At 53.5% G+C, this 16,537-nt stretch overlaps 1 protein-coding gene across 1 annotated transcript; it reads right to left on the bottom strand.

Annotated features, from left to right (window-relative positions):
- Positions 1–183: 183 nt before the first annotated feature.
- LOC142584244 (sulfotransferase 1C2-like) lies at positions 184–16,279 on the bottom strand. Its single transcript, XM_075694392.1, has 2 exons — positions 15,847–16,279; positions 184–837 (listed from the first exon to the last, which is right to left on the bottom strand). Exons 1-2 carry the CDS (start codon positions 16,240–16,242, stop codon positions 262–264), a joined length of 972 nt encoding a protein of 323 aa, XP_075550507.1. The 5' UTR covers positions 16,243–16,279; the 3' UTR covers positions 184–261.
- Positions 16,280–16,537: the final 258 nt, after the last annotated feature.

The raw sequence follows: 16,537 nt of genomic DNA, 5'->3' as shown, positions 1-16,537 counted from the left end.
TCACCTACGCTACATCCCTGGAGCTCCGCTCGGGTCGCCGCCTCTACCCAGCACCTCCACCACTTGTGAGACGAGGTTTAGGCAGCCAGTCTCTTCTTTATTCTCCCGAGTGAGAGCCCCACCACCAGGGTCCAAAACGGTGATGATGACTATGTACAGGTGAGAATATGAAGCGTATGAATAATGCTCACAACATTTTATTACAGGAAGGAAAATGCTTGTGGACCCTAGTGAAGCATCATTCAGGTCGTGGCCTCACACTCAGCACAAACTCAATGCCTCCACCCGTACGTCGCTCCAAAGCTCCGTAATAATGCTAGAACAACTCGTCTTTTTCGCGATGCTGTCCTCCATGCGTCGTAGCTGCTCGGGCGAGAAGCGCTCCTTCCACTCTCCCCTCTTGGCGTTCCTGACAAAATTATAACGCTTGGTGTCTCCTTCATTGCCAACCCTCGACGAGACGTCAAGGCTCTTCAACTGCTTGTCAACCTCCGGGTCAGGATGCCCGGCGAGGTTGAACACCATGACCTTTCTCATGCTTTCAGCACTACTCCTCTGGACGATGGCATCCAATTGCGTATCCCCTTCTATGTCACATTCTTTCATCAGTTTCCCGTAGTGTTCCCCGATAAAGTTAGCCAAACGAAGTACCTCGTCTCTTATGTTTCTGTGCAATTCTTCGTATGTGAGAAAGAGAACGTTCGGTTTCCCCTTGAGCAAGTAACCGGCCTCCAGGTGCTCGAAGTAGGAGCCGTAAGCAAGAGAGTCGGTCAAGAAAGCATCCAGGAAGTCGTCGAACATGCCCTCTTGGAATTGATAGAAGCTGAGCGAAGTCATCTGCAATTAAAAAATTCAGAACAAGAACGTTTAGTTAGCACCTTCAACTGCACCTATTTCCCAGCATACACATTTGATGCACTCAACGATGCCGATTTACCTATTACTACGATTAGCATTTTTAAGATACTTCGCGCACTTTCTGGCATCCACGGCTGCCTATCTCTACCCTCATTCACACCAGCTAGAGTCACAGAGTATGTGCAATTGAACATATGCTGCACTTCAATGAAAAAAAAAAGATGCCAAGAAAGTCCCTCCTAGGACGGTCCAAATAGGTCGCGAAGTTCCGGGCAAATAGCAGTTCACAACAAATTTTCACCGACATCAGGGAGGCTGGTTACGGGAGCAGCGATCGAAGTGCGACTTTGTTTGGAGGAAACAAAAGTTGGAGCAGAAAAAAGAGTGTTTTAATGAAAACTGGCCCCAGTTAGAATATTTCAACGAAAGTAAAATTTTTAATAAATTTTGTATAGCCGTGACGAGTAAAGAAAAGACAACTCTGTTTTTTCCTATTATTATCAATAAGTTCGTTTTTTAGCACTCATCGCAAAAGCGGGTGTTGACACCGCTATAACTTATAGTACAATGCTGCTCTTGAAGTGTGCAGAAAGGCGCGCTCGTAAAGTTCACCTGTTACAACTCGTCCTTCCTGACACATTGTGCTTTCTCGCATGTCGACGTTTCTCTGAATGCGGTGACGCGGGAAGCTTCATCGTTTCTTAACCCATCCAGTCAATAGTAGTTAGTCACGAGAGCAGATTATCATTTACTTAAGTTGTTTTCGCGCCACTGCGCTGGCCGACGGGCTTGGCCTCCGACGACAGTACCAGCACTCTACACCTAAACATTTTGTGGGCCTCTAAAGAAAGTATGTTTTGTGAAGGGTTGCAATTTCGGCACGCATCAGGCTTGCCTTTTTCGGACGCTCCCCGCACTGAATGCTTCACACGCCCATCAAGTCTAATGGCTAGCATTTAATATTGCTACACGCATGTAGTATTTGAGTGTTTTAACGAGGCGCGTGCGTTCCATCACTAGATAAGAGGACGAAGAACGAACTGAGTTTGCGCTTTCAATATAACCAGTCAGCGCTGCAACCGCTTTTGTAAATATAGCCTGTAAATAGTTGCTCGGCTTACTGACTCGTACTTCGCGGAACATTATGGTGGAGGTGTAACGTTCCCTGCCCTCGCCACAGAGTTCCGAAGCGGCCGCACCGTCGTCTTCTCAGTCAAGGCTTCCGATGGAATCACCCCGTCGCCAACTACACCTGCGGCACCAACCACAACGTACGTTACGGTTCCTAGTCTCCGTGATCCTGGGACATTTTCCGCCCAAGATGTCGTTGACGTCGACGACTGGCTCAGCATGTGTGAGCGTGTTAGCCATAGCCACCACTGGTACTCTACCACTATACTTGCCAATGTGATCTTTTATCTGGACGGGACACCGCGTGTCTGGTTTTGCACCCATGAGATCGAGGTCTCCAGCTGGAACATGTTCAAAGTGCGGTTTCGCGACCTATTTGGCAACTCGCCAGGTCGCCAACAGGCTGTGCGAAAAGAGGTTGCCAGCCGTGTTCAGTCTTCGACCGAATGGTATGTCTCCTACATGCAGGAAGTGCTCGCGCTTTGCCGGAAAATCAACGAGAAAATGATCGAGGTTCACTAGGTGGGCCATATCCTAAATACATCTCGGACGACGCCTTCAATTTGCTCTTCTATAACGCCGTTTCTACGTCGACGCTTTCGTCAAAGAAAGCCGCCGCTTCGAGGTAGCCAAAAGCCGCCGGGTCGTCCCGCAGTTTTGCCGGCTCCCAAACACCTCTGCCACGTGCTCTTTCTCCGCTCTTACCGCCACACGAGAGACGCTCACGGACACTCGTAGCGAGCGGTCGCATTCCCCCTCGCTCCGACCACAACGGCACTCGCTTCAGCCCTCGTTGTGAGAGGTTTTTTTTTACCACAAACCCTAGCTACTTGTTAACCTTCTCCCACGACAGCGCTCTTGAGCGTAGCCCTTTTTAGGGGTGCCAGGGGAGGAGGTATGTACCTGTAGCCGGCCGTTTCAGGCCTTGGTTGGACCCTGACATGGATAACACCCAGGGCACAGTGCCCTGGTTTCGTCTCGGCACGCCACAACCTCGTTCGTGAGCACTGGACGTGCTGCTTTTGGAGGCCCGCCGTATGCTAGGTTCGGAACGGATGCCAAAGCGCCTGTCACAGACTACCCGTAAGAACGCCGGCCGCAAGAATGCCAACCGCCACGCACGTGGCAAACGCCATCGGCGAGAGGCCGCCAACACCACTGCCGCCGCAGAATCTATCGCCGAGATGGAAAGCGACAGCAATGCCTCAGCGCCTTCGTCTCCGAGTAGCAGCACGATCTCCTCCTCACCGGCCACCAGCTTTGACAGCACGGAGTCGTCGCCATAGCTCAGCGCCTCGTGTAGCGGGTCACCGACCTCTAAACCCACGAGGCTGATCGCTCGTCGTCGTCTGCATCATTGCCTGCCTCACCGCTGACTCACCTTGACAACGAAACTACAACCGCAGCCGCGACGGAAGCAGCCCACCGCCATCGCTTGAATCTCCGCAACATGGCGAACAACAAGCGCACGACCCCCGCCGACGCCATGACAGCCACCCGGCGCCACCTTCCCCAGCTCTCCAGGTGGCAGCGGTTGCCGAACATTCGCAGAACAGGCCAGCTCCCTAAGCAAGCACCGACAAGTCGAACGGGGAACAACGAGAGCCCCCACTGACCAAGCCACCCACTCGTCCGCGCCCGGCAGAGCGAGAGAGAGAGGGTCAGTCTCTCTCTCGAATGACTCACGCCGGGGCCACACCTGCGACAAGCTCTCAAGGTACGAGCAACGACAGCACCCAAGTGAAAAAGGCAACGGGGCAAAAACGAATGCACTCCTCAACCAACCCAGCTATCTTGGCGCGCCCGCGCCCCAGCTGTGTTCTCGGGCTGCTCCAGCCGCTCGCTCCGCAAAGAATCCAGCAGCAGCACCCCACATCGAGCCTGAACGTCGCCCAGCACTCATTTCCGCCTCGGATTCAACCGAGCAGGCTACTCAACACAGCGCTAATCCTCCCTCACTACACAAGAGGCCCGGGAAAGGGAGGCCGCGCTACAGGCCTCTCGAGGTGATCACACATACATCATCGGTCGACGGCCCAGATCGAGGAGAACCCGCTGACACGGCCCTGTTTCGTCCCCAAGGGAAGAAAGGCAACTTCCTGAGTGTGATGCAAGAAACTATCGCCGCACAGCTCTCAGCTATTCAGGGACCACACCGCGTGCGGGTGAATTTTCGGCGGAATGTTGTCGCCGTCGACGCGCTCCCGGGGCAGAACTGTTCACATTTCCTACAAGTCCTCACCGTCGGCGATGTGCCAGTGAGGGCGAAAGCTCTCACAAAAAACACCTGCGCTGGCACCATCTTCGGTGTCGACCGCTCGTTCGACGCAGACACAATAAGAGACCACCTTGAAGCCCCCGTGCCCGTCCTCTCATGCGAACGCAGGGGCCACGACATAGCGGTGCGATTCGCCGGCAATGCCGTTCCGGCCGAAGTGCTCCTCTTCAAGCAGCGTCGCACGGTTCGTCCCAGACTACCGCGGCCACTCCAGTGCGTTCGATGCGGCTTGTTTGGTCACGCCGGCGCAACATGTTCGCGTGATGCGCGCTGCCTCCGTTGCGGAGAGTCGCACGCCACTGCCGACTGCACCACGCAGAGGCCGCGCTGCATTAACTGCAGCGGGAATCACGCGGCCTCGGAGCCGCGCTGCCCCAACTGGCAAATGGAGAGGAAGGCTGCCGTGCTGTTGTCACTGTTGCCAGAGCCTCTCACGCGACAGCAGGCGATTGCTAAAGCTCGCGCCTCATCAGACGCCATTCGACAGAAGCAAGGAGCAGCCCCCCGTCCTTCCGTGGTCGTACAACCTGGGTTGTCATTCAGAGCCCAGCCGGCGGAGCAGGCGCAAACGCAACAGCCCACTACCCCCGCCGCCTGCGATCCAAAGGATGCAGTTATTGCGGCCTTCGCAGCAGCACTGCGGGTCCTCATAGAGACAACAGTGATGGACGACACCACTCGGCAAATGTGCGCCGCGGCCCTTGCAGCCAATCAAGCCCTGCCCCAGCATGGATAGGTGATCTCCGAAACGTCGGCCGCACATCCTCCAGTGGAACGTCCGCTCGATGCGCCGCCGCCACGCTGAACTCGCCGAGCACCTCTCACTACACGAATTCGACGTGCTCGCGCTACAAGAAACTTACGCGCGTCCCGGTGAGTTTAACCTCCCCGGATTTGTGGCCTATCACAGTGCCACCGAATGCCAGTCGCAGACCTGCAGCAAGGCTCATTGCTGCGACCCGCTGCATTCTCCTGGACGGTCCCGCGCATCACTCTATGTTCGTGCATGTCTCGCGCAAGCCGACGTAAATGCCACCGACATCGTGACCAGTGCCATCGAGTGCGTGGCCGTGACTGTACATGTTGGGGATGCCGACACCTGTGTCGCTAGTGTTTATGTTCGGCCCGTGCATCGGTGGGACAGTTCGTGGTTGCGCTCGTCGCTCACATCGGGTGTGACTCTGTGGTGTTGGGTGACTTCAACAGTCACCACACAACATGGGGTGCCCGCACACCGAGCCGCGAGGTAGGGACTTGCTCAACTCCATCCTCTCTGCGGGCCTCCTACTTCTCAAAACCGGCAGTCCCACATTCGTGCACCCGGGGCGCACGGAAGAGCACCATCGACTCGTCGCTTGTGAGCGAGGGTTGCCACTACGAGTGGCGACGTAGCCCCGACACTCAGGCTCCGATCATTACCCGATCTCCCTCGAGCAGCACGCTGCAGCCCACGGACCATGGCGCTCCTACCGTGTCTCGACACAGTTTCGGAAACTCTGTGCCACGCCCCCTACTGCGAACAGATTTGCTGACTCACGTGACACGTTGTGTCGGTGCCGCCCCGAAATGCTGTTCTGTGCCTTCGAGCTGTCCGGCGCCGCGCTGAACATCGAGCCATCAAGAGCGACAGGGAAGATGATTGGACTCTCTACAATTGCCTTGATGCTGTGTGCCGCCGTCATGCCAGGCAGCGGCGCAACCAGAGCTGGAGCAGTTTGTGTGTGTCGCTCGACGATACGCGCAACAGATCGCGCCCGTGGCGCATTATCGGCGCTCTCCTTCCACCAAAGAACCCTCGCTATCCCGCGCTTTCCATCGCGGTCGGACAGGGCTTGATCGCACAGCAGCTCGCGGACGCGTTCGCCGCCACTTTTGCAGCGCTGCCGCCGCTGCTTCCGCCGGATGGTCCAGTTTTCGAGCTTCCCGAGCTTCCTGAGCACAACAAAGCCGCTCTCCTCGTGCCTCTGCCTGACTTCCCGATGAACGGAATTCTGCAGCGGGTGACGGCACCTTGCACGGATGACTTCACCTTGAGCGAGCCTCGGATCGTGCTCAACGCTCGGAGGCGACGTTCTGTGCCGGGCGCGGATGGAATCACGTACCAGACGCTGCGAAACATCGACGACAAGCAGCTCCCATCGCTTTTGGAGGTGTACAACCGTGTCTGGCGCACCGGCATCGTCCCTCCCGAGTGGAAAGAAGCAACCGTGGTACCTCTCCTCAAGAGTGGCAAACCGCGAAGCAGCGTGAGCTCCTACCGCCCGGTTTCACTCACGTCTGTCGCCGGTAAGACACTCGAAGCCATGGCCCTTCGTCGTGTGGAGTGGATTGCAGCGGCACTCGACGCATTCGCTCCTGAGCAGAGCGGCTTCATGCGGCTGCGGGAAATGGGTGACAGCCTGGCCGAGGTTGTCGCTACGCTCGAGCAGGAGGCGGGCCGTCGCGAGGCCGGCTACCTCGTTCTGCTTGATGTACAGGGCGCCTTCGATGGGTTGCCGCATTCTACGATCGTCAGTGTGCTGCACGAGCTCGGCATCACTGACCGGCTACTCGACTACGTACGAGCCTTCTTGTCTGATCGCATGCTTCGGGTGCGGGTTGGAGGGGCTGCTCAGCCGGCCGCGCAGTGTGTTTTCTGGTGTTCCGCAGGGCAGTGTTTTGAGCCCCTTTTTCTTTAATCTTGCCCTCGCGCGACTTCTGGACTACAACCCAAAAGCGATGCCGCACGAAGTACGGGTGGCCATCTACGCTGATAACATCGCCCAATTTGCGACTGGCCCTACTGAAGTCGGCTATCAGGTGCGTGCATCCGTCCAGACTGCAATCGACGCGGTGGACCAGTACATGGGAAGCATCGGCCTCCAGCTGTTGGCGGCCAAAACAGAGTTACTACTGGTACACCCACGAGGCATACGAGCACGCTCCGAAGCGCCACCGCTGACTCTGCGCCGTTGCCCTCTCTCGTGGCGCAAGAGCGTCCGTTACCTCGGCCTGCAGTCGACTGCCGCGTCAACTTCAATGCGGCCGTCTCCCACACCTGCAAGGAATCAAGAAAAGTCGCCAGCGCCGCGCTCTCTCTTCTCGCGCGTAGACACGGATGCACGCCGCAACCCGCACTGTGCGTGTACAACTCTTCGGCCACATCGAGGGCGCTCTACGCCCTCCCCACCACCAACACTCGAGCGGCTAATTGGAATTCTATTGACATGGCGCACCGTACGGCGGTGCGAGAACTATACGGCCTCCCTCGCTCCTCCCAAGTAGGGGCGACACTCGCGGACGTGGGCAACTGGCCGCCGTCCCTTCGTGCTCGAAAGCTGGCGCTCCACCACATTGTGAGCCTGAAGCGCTCACCACAGGGCCAGCGGCTCGTCTGCAGACTCCACTCCCTGCCGAACTCGTGTATGGGCAAGCGCGCCACCGAGTTCTCAAAGCTCATCGGGTCGCCGCCACAGTTCGCCTCCCTGCCGTACTACTCCAGTCTGTTGGATGTGAACATCGGGGTGCCTGGCGTCGCATCAAAGCGCCGAACTGCGGTGTACGCCATGAGTCAGGAGATGGCCTCCCTACTGCACGAGTGACTGGCAGGATGACTACTCGTCTACACCGGTGGCTCGGTGACGCCGGACGGGTCCGGTGCTGCGGCTTGCACGGCACCGGACACGTGGGAAACCCGCCAGTGCCGAATGCGCTTTGCCGCGTCGTCGACAGTGGCCGAACTTGCCGCCATCAATCTCGCTGCCGACCTCCTTTTGAAACATCCGAACATTGTGTTAGCGGCCATTCTGACTGACTCTCGTGCGGCGCTTTGCATGCTGGCCAGGGACTACGTCGGAGGGCCCCTTGTTGTTCGAGTTGGCTGCAAGCTGCGACACATCGTCAATCAAGGCTGCGACTTGGCGCTGCAATGGATACCCGCACACATCAGATTGCCAGGCAACGAGGAGGCTGACTCCCTCGCCAAGGCGGTGCATGGTGAGCGCTTTCCCCTCACCCAATTGGTGACGAGCTTCGACGTGACCAAGACAACGGTTCTGCGCAGCCTAGGCCACTGCGCAACACCCTGATCGGCGGGTCGCGGCGGGAACGCCCCCGCGGCTGCTCCCGCGTGAGGGCCTCCTTCGGGCTGACTGCGCCTTCCTTCTCCGCCTGCGCATCGCCTGCTACAAAACAGCGGCATGCACACGCAGGCTCACGGGAACCGGCAGCCTCGTGTGCGGTATCTGCGACGACGTGGAGACCCTGAGCATCTTCCGCGTCACTGCCCGGCGTTCGAGACCGAGAGGGAGGCTCTGTACGCCTCCTACCACCGATGTAGCTTGCCATCCACCACCCTGTAGTGCCTACTCTTCCCCAATGCTAACAGTTCCATCACCAAGCGTGCATTTTCGTCATTGATGGAATTCTGTGAAGCAACACACCTCAGAGTGCGGCTGTAAGCCCTGCAAACGCTTAGCTACATTGTCTTTGTTTTACTATTATGGTCTCTTTCTCCTTTTTACTTCCGGTCTCTCTATGCTTCATCTTTTTCTCCCCATACCCCTTCCCCGTGCGGTGCTGTTGAGGTGTCCTCCTGTGAGAGACGGTTACGGCACTGCACTTATCTCTTCCATTTCTCATTAAAAATCGCTTCACACACCGCCACATGATCGTTTCAAGAGAACGTCACACGTATCGTTCGCCGTGAGATTAAAACGGTGAGTCCGGCCCCCCTTCATCCACGACCCCCTGATGGTACCTTTGACCCAGCAGCCCCCACTATTTCCGTTATTCCAGCTCTTGTGCGGCAAGAAATTGCTAACCTTGGCATCCCTACCACCTTCTCTGCCTCCCGACCTGATTAGGCACCTATTTCCATGTCCACGATTTGTAATGACCAGTATTTCGCTCCCAGACCACGCAATCCTACTGAATGGCGAATCCCAGAAGCGAAACCGATCTGCTTCCGCTGCCACCGCGTTGGTCATGTATCCCGACACTGCCGCACCACCTGGATTACGCCGTAGTGGAGTTCATTCCCTGCTCCTCGCCCATACACCGTCGCTCGCCGTTATTCACCTCACTTTCTGTACCCTACTTCTGATGCCCCTGACAGCCGCTCCTCCGTGCGATCGCCGTCGCCTCAGTCGCATCGCTTCCCCTCACCCCAGCCTCGCCGCTTTTCATCGACAAACCGACAGACGGAAAACTAGGCCATGCAGCTCTTAGAGGTAGTGCTGCACCACGTTCGTCCTGTTCAGATCCTCCGTTGACGCCCCTCACCGACACGAACCTAATTGCAGTAGACGTAGATGGTGTTCCATTGACGGCATTAATTTATACCGGAGCACAAGTATCCATAATGAGTGCTAACCTACGATGTCGCTTTAAAACAGTTCTTATGCCTGCAATCCCTCAAGCCGTACGCGTCGCCCATCGCGCCACTGTTGCCGTCAGGGGTATATGCACTGCTCGCATAGGAATTGCTGGCCACCAAGTTCCAGTCCTGTTCATCGTGCTGACTCCTTGCCCTCATGACCTAATCTTCGGGCTCGACTTCCTGAAGACGCATTCTACCCTCATTGACTGTACCAGCGGTACGCTGTGCCTCGAGCTTCCTCTTCTTTCAAACGTTCGCCCCGAAAAACCGAACACCCTCTGCACTACAGCATTTGTTCGCTTACCTCCAAAAGCCCTAACCTTCGTCGAATTGGACTCAACGGCAACCGTGCGCAACGGTGACTATGTCGTCGCACCTATTCGTGATGTACTCCTGGCACGCGACATCTCTGTGCCACACACCGTCGTAACCCTTGCCGCTAATCGGATGTGCCTCCCCGTTATCGATTATGGCTTGACGAAGCAAGTGTTGTCTGAAGTCATAGCGGTGGCCACGCTCCGGTCAGTAACAGACTACCACGTCTCTGCTTTTGCAGCTGACGCGTCTCCAGATCATCCTGAATACCCGCAGGATGCCTTGAACGTCGACGCTCCATTACGTGCCATGGTAACTCCGGACCTCGCACATGACCAAGCAGCCACGCCATGTCGCCTTTTGCTTTTCTACCGCGACGTATTTGACGCTGACAATCGACCACTTGGCCATACGTTCCTTGTTAAGCATCGGATAAACACTGGTGATGCCGTTCCCATTCACCGCCGCCCGTAACGCGTGTCCATGGCAGAGCGGCAAGGTATTCAGCAGGAAGTAAACAAGATGCTCGCCAGAAGCATTGTGGAGCCCTCGTCGACTCTTGGCGTCGCCGGTCGTGCTCTTCAAAAAGAAAGATGGCACGTTGCGTTTCTGGGTTGATTACCGCCACCTAAACCGAATTACTAAAAAGGACATATAACTGTACGGCTTTTCCTGTACCTCAGTCTGTCAAAGACGTCCGGAGTTTTGTGGGGCTCTTTTCTTATTTCCAACGGTTCGTGAAAGATTTCGAAGAAATCACTCGACCACTCACCGAACTTCTGAAGAAAGACGTCCCTTTTACGTGGGGTTCCCCTCCGGCTGCCGCATTTTCACGCCTTATCATGATTCTCACCAATCCACCGGTCTTGGCCCATTTTGACCCGTCCGCACCTATACAGGTTCGAACCGATGCCAGTGGTTACGGGATCTTATCGCAACGCCAACACGGACACGACCGCGTTATAGCTTACGCTAGCCGGCCGCTGACAACTGCACAGCGTAACCATTCGATTAACCAGCGCGAATGTCTTGCTCTCGTCTGGGCTGTTTCAAAGTTCCCCCCATATTTAAATGGCAAGCCCTTCCTAGAAACCGCAGACCATCATGCGCTCTGTTGGCTTTCGTCGCTCAAGGATCCTACTGGTCGGCTCGGTCGTTGCGCCCTCCGACTACCAGAATATCCCTACACCGTGACTTAAAAGTCGGGACAACTGGAATGGGTAGCGAAAGAGGCAATCTGCGTCCTGGTGTTGGCACCAGGACGCACATTGGCTCTTTCGCTACCCATTCGAAGACGCGACTTCTACGTCTGATACTAACACCGACGCCTGTGTTCTCTCTGTTTTTCCACTGCTCCATGCCGCCGACGAGCAGCGCCATGACCCGTCCTTGCGTATCATAATTGACCGCCTGGAATCGCCACTTGCCGACCGTCCCTTTCGCTTATTCACGCTTCAAGATGGCGTACCCTACCGTCACAACGTTCACCCCGACGGCACTGAATTCCTCCTTGTGATCCCTAAACACCTTCGCTCGACGGTTCTCCACGAACTTCACGACCTCCCCACGGCCGTTGTTTATTTGTTTCACGTACCTACGACCGGATCAGCCGACGCTGCTTTTTGCCAGGGCTTGCTTTCTCCGTTCGAAGATATGTAGCTGCGTGTGAGAAATTCCACGAATGCAAAACACCATTGAGGCTATCTTCGGGTTACCTTCAACCACTCCACATTCCCGCGGAACCATTCTTTCAGGTTGGTTTGGACTTACTTGGCCCTTTTAACCTTTCTACCTCTGGGGAACAGGTGGATCGCTGTGGCCACGGATTACACCACGCGCTACGCCATCACTCGAGCGCTTCCTCGAAGCTGCGCCACAGGTGTCGCCGATTTTCTTCTTCAAGACGTGATTTTATTACATGGAGCTCGGCGACAACTTCTCACAGACTGTGGCCTGACATTCCTATCAAACGTTATCGCGGACATCCTGCAATCATGTGCCACGAGGCTCAAGCTATCCACGTCATACCATCCGCAAACAAATGGCCTCACGGAGTGTCTCAATCGCACTCTCACAGACATGCTCGCGAAATATGTCTCTTCAGACCACACTGACTGGGACCTCGCTCTACCGTTTGTCACATTTGCTTATATTTCCTTGCGCCAAGATACAACCCGTTATTCCCCATTTTTCCTTCTGATCGGCCAAGAACCAGCACTGCCCCCCCCGACACAACAATCCCTGATCACGCGGCACCGACCAGTGAATACGCACTTGACGTCATCGCCCGCTGTGCCAACGCAAATAAAATTGCCCGTGACTGCCTTCTGAAATCCCAAGAGAGTCAAAGGCGTTTGTACGGCCGGCGACACCGAGACGTGCAATGCCCGCCTGGTTCTTTGGTGCTTCTATGGTCTCCGTCGCGTCAGGTCGGCCTGTCAGAAAAACTGCTGTCTCGTTACAGAGGGCCATACCGAGTGCTTCATGCCATGACTCCGTTCACCTACGAGATCGCCCCTGAAGCCTCATCGGCTTCCCAGTCCAGTGATATCATGCACATTACACGACTGAAGCAGTATCACCCTCCCAGTGATGACATTTAGACGCCCCGGGATGTCGCTTCTGCCGCCGCGGGATCATGCTACGGGCGTGTGGTGTTTGATTATTCAAACGAGGTGCGTGGGCGCCATCACTCGAGAAAACAGGAGGAAGAACGAACTGGGCTCGCGATTTTTATCCAAACGGTCAGCGCTGGAACCGCTGTTGTAAATATAACTTCTAAACAGTTGCTCGTCTTACTGACTCTTTCTTCACGTAACAATAAACAGCTCTAATGGCAGGCTACCAGAACGAATTTCGCACTTTGGAGAACAAAAGTACGCCAGTTGTGTTTTTAACGAATATAGCGTCCAATTAATTTTTCTTCCTCCGCAAGTGTTCCTTTGTCACACAGATTGCGCTAAGCCCCATCAACCACTATGCTTTTAACGTATGGATTTCTATGGAGGCTTCGCTACGAAGTATATTTACATTGGTCCCTCGATCAGAGCCATTGAAACGCACCCAAAAGCTGTCGTTTGTTAACGCTGTTTGTTAACAAATTATGGCGGAACATATCTGCAATGGCGGCCCAACGCAGCGTCACGCTACTTCCAATTGATCTTTACGAAACGGCCCTTCTTGTGACCCTCCCCACGGCATCTGCCTTCAGCCACCCAGCAAGCTGACATGGCGACTATCTTGCATCGCCAACTCACATGCATGGAGCAAAGAAACAAAATGGGAGAGTCCCCGACGTCACGTTTTTTAAGCCGAAAAAGTAGTCGTGTTGGTGCGCCATCATTCATTGCGCCTCCAATCAGCTCGCCAGAGCACATAGGCGCGAGTCTTAACTTGCATTGCTACGTACTTTCGGGAGGGTGTGCAGCCGGCGCGTGCCAAAACAAAGCCTACGAAACCTGTGTTATTAAAGCAGCAGCGCTCCTGCTTTGTTGGGTGGCACGTTATTGAAGACGGCGCAGACTCGAGCCACGATTCCTTGACTGTTTCTGTTGCCAGCTGCCTCACGCCGCACAGATCCAAAACACAACTGCCTAGCTCACACGCCACGCTCCATAGTCAGTTTATATTTGCAAATATATTGAGCTGTGAGAAAGACACTGGCTGAGAAAAATGTATCTGACTTTTCAGAGGCCTAGAGCAGCAGCTGGAGCTTCAGGAGCGCGGTTGCTATGGCAACGTTCAAGTATGGGGTACCAGTCCCACTGCTCCTTCGCAAAAAAGAGCACGTGACTTCCCTCACACATCCAGCACGTCCTTGATGGCCGGGGCCTCTCCTGCGCGTTCCTTCCTCCATGCTGCCACATATTGGCGAAATGGCAGATGCATTGCACTGGCTCTGCCCGCTGCCGCTCACTTACTTTTTGAAGCGCTAACATCCGAATGTAGCTGTGAAGGACCAGAGAAATGTATTAATCGATAAAATTTGCAACTCGACCTCACGTTTCATTATCTTCATGAAAACGAAAACTGCATCTTGCAAAACTCCCGTTTCCCAGCGCAAACTGGAAGGGGCAGCACCTTTCGGCAGCCAATCAGAGAGTCAACATGGCGGATAACGGCGGTTTTTTGCCGCCATGCGTGTCGAGAATAGAGCCTCTGGCTTCTGGCTACGTTCTCCACAAAATTACTCAGATACAAAATAAGTGATACCAAAGTGGGTGGATTGCAACCAACATGCGTCACCAAGAACACAACACCTTTATGAAGGTCAACGTTTCAAGAATTTCTAGTGATGCAGTATCGAAGCTTGCATGGGTGTCCATACTTTCGGAAAGTGGATGCTCATTGACAGATCGTGGCTTTTAGCGCCATGTGTATGACGTGGGAATATTTCAGGCGTAACAAAAAGGATGTAACGTCATTTACGTTGGAAACAGAAGCGACGACATTAGGATAATAAAGGGCGCAGGATTTTTTTCGTGACCTGCCATTGGAGCTCTATTTTTAAATGAGCCGCAATTCGAGTCGGTCAGCATTTCGAGCCTCTGACCTGGAAAGCACTGCAGCAAAATGTAAGCTGTGTGAGTGTCAGAATAATGGCTATGCATCGAACATAATTTCTTTACACGTCAAAGGCGGTGTTGGGTGCTGAGTTCTGGTGGCGTCGTCGTAGGCCAGGCTTGTCGGCTAGCAGAGACGCACGAAGGCAGTTAACAGCTATACGGCGGCATTAACTCATTGCTTTTGACTGAACACGTTGAACAACAATGAAACACACCACGCCAACAATAGGCCACCAGAAATTGGACAAGCGAAGACAAGCAAAGCAGCACATGCGAGAGGGGCATCTTTTGCAGCTTAACTGTACATGCGCGCTTTCAAGAGCTCCATTCCACTGCATTTGATAGCGACGTGGACTACGCCTTTAAAAGTGGGGTCTCAAAGAGATGAATTTATTTTAAGGGTAAACTAAAACTGTGCTGCATTTTGTATCCTGGCGAGAGGTATATAATATTCTTTAGGAAATTTATTTAGTTGAATGCAATCAAAGTACGGTTCTGTTTTATGTAAAGAACAGTTTTCTCATCCAGGAGTTTGTTCTTTATTAACCCAGTCATGCTTCAATCACTGCTCTCAAATGTTGGGGACAATTGGTTGGGGACCGCTTTTCACCTTAAGCTTCGCGAACCATTTGAATCGAGCTTGGTGTAATAGGAAGTTGTTCAACGCACCGTCATCTTCATTACCCTTGTAGGTGTCGAGGCTGCCGGCCATGTTGTCTTCAAGATAACTCAGTGATAAAAAAATACAAAATTACCTTACTGCAACATGTATGTTCGTGACCAAGAGAACAATTCCTTTATTACATTAAATTTTGCTAATTTTTCTATGGTTGCTTTCCAGACATCTAGTTAGGCGAGAAGAGCAAGGCTATCACCATGTCGTGGATTTGCGGCCTGACGAATGCTTGACGTACGCGCATGGTACAAATTATCGGGGCAGCCCGGCATAAAATACTTTCGTGAATAATAATCCCTATAGCATAAAAACATGATTGCTAATTCCACAACCGACATAAGAAATATTGCGGATCGTACTAATGTACCGATCATGTCCAAAGGATAGATGGGCCGCGAAAAATTATTTATTTTTTCATTTATTAAATAATTAGCCAATTTATTTATTCATTGTTTTAACTACCTATTTATTATTTTATAGATGGGCTAGTGATAATAACTTTAGGTCGCCTACTTCTTCCCTATTTAATATGACTAATGAATAAGCGATGATGTTTTCTGGTATAGAAGAGTTCGCATGAAAGGCGAGGCAGTAACTCGTCAATAAAAAAAAAATAAACCAAGTGCTAGAATATTATACGCTGCATTTCTCGACACTCGCTTACGTGATGGTAGAGGGACACGCAGACGTCCCAAGGATTGCGGGCCACGTAGACATACTTCGCCTCTGGGTTCAGCATCTCCACGCGCAAGGGCAGGTGAGTGCAGAACGTCCGCACTGGTGCGCTGGTCTGGTGTTTAGCAGCGTCCACGTGGTATTCGATAAATGGGGCCCTCTTAGTGAACTCCTCGTACGTGTCCAGCGGTTTCCCGCCATTGAGTATCAACTGGATGATGTACTGGACCCAGTGGGTGCCGCTTTTGGGAAATGACACTTGCAGCAGGTCGCCTTTCTGGGCCACAAACTGCAGAGCATTCCTGATGGTTTCCGGGGTGGCGAATGGACACCTCGGCAAGCCGTCGATGATTTGGGCGTAGGGTTTGAGCCGGTTGGGAGCCATATCACTTCCGGTTTCACGTTTGTAGCAAAATATATTGGTCCTGCGGATATGAAAAAAGAAGATAAAACATTGGCCAGTTTGGTATACTATATATTCTTATCCGAGCCCAAATGTCAGTAATTGAACAGAATAATTCTTTGGTAAAGAATAAAGTGCGTGGGTTGGCTTGACTTTGCTTGCCCTAATGGGGTGAAAACAGGTGTTTTTGGTAGGTTACGCGAGAATTTTTAGCTGACGAAGCTACGGCCCTGAATATTGTATGTAATGGATAAACGAAAAGAAGAATGAATACACT

Source organism: Dermacentor variabilis, chromosome 6 (assembly GCF_050947875.1).
Source record: "Dermacentor variabilis isolate Ectoservices chromosome 6, ASM5094787v1, whole genome shotgun sequence".
Taxonomy (NCBI): Eukaryota; Metazoa; Arthropoda; class Arachnida; order Ixodida; family Ixodidae; genus Dermacentor; species Dermacentor variabilis.
The sequence above is the reverse complement of the archived record's forward strand: the minus strand, read 5'-3'. Positions and strand labels throughout refer to the sequence as shown.

Excerpts from the sequence above, each read along its gene's own strand:
- LOC142584244 (XM_075694392.1), bottom strand. The coding sequence starts at position 16,242 with ATGGCTCCCAACCGGCTCAAACCCTACGCCCAAATCATCGACGGCTTG. Across the intron at positions 838-15,846 it reads GCGTGTCCCTCTACCATCAC|ATGACTTCGCTCAGCTTCTA; the intron begins GTAAGCGAGTGT and ends TTTTAATTGCAG.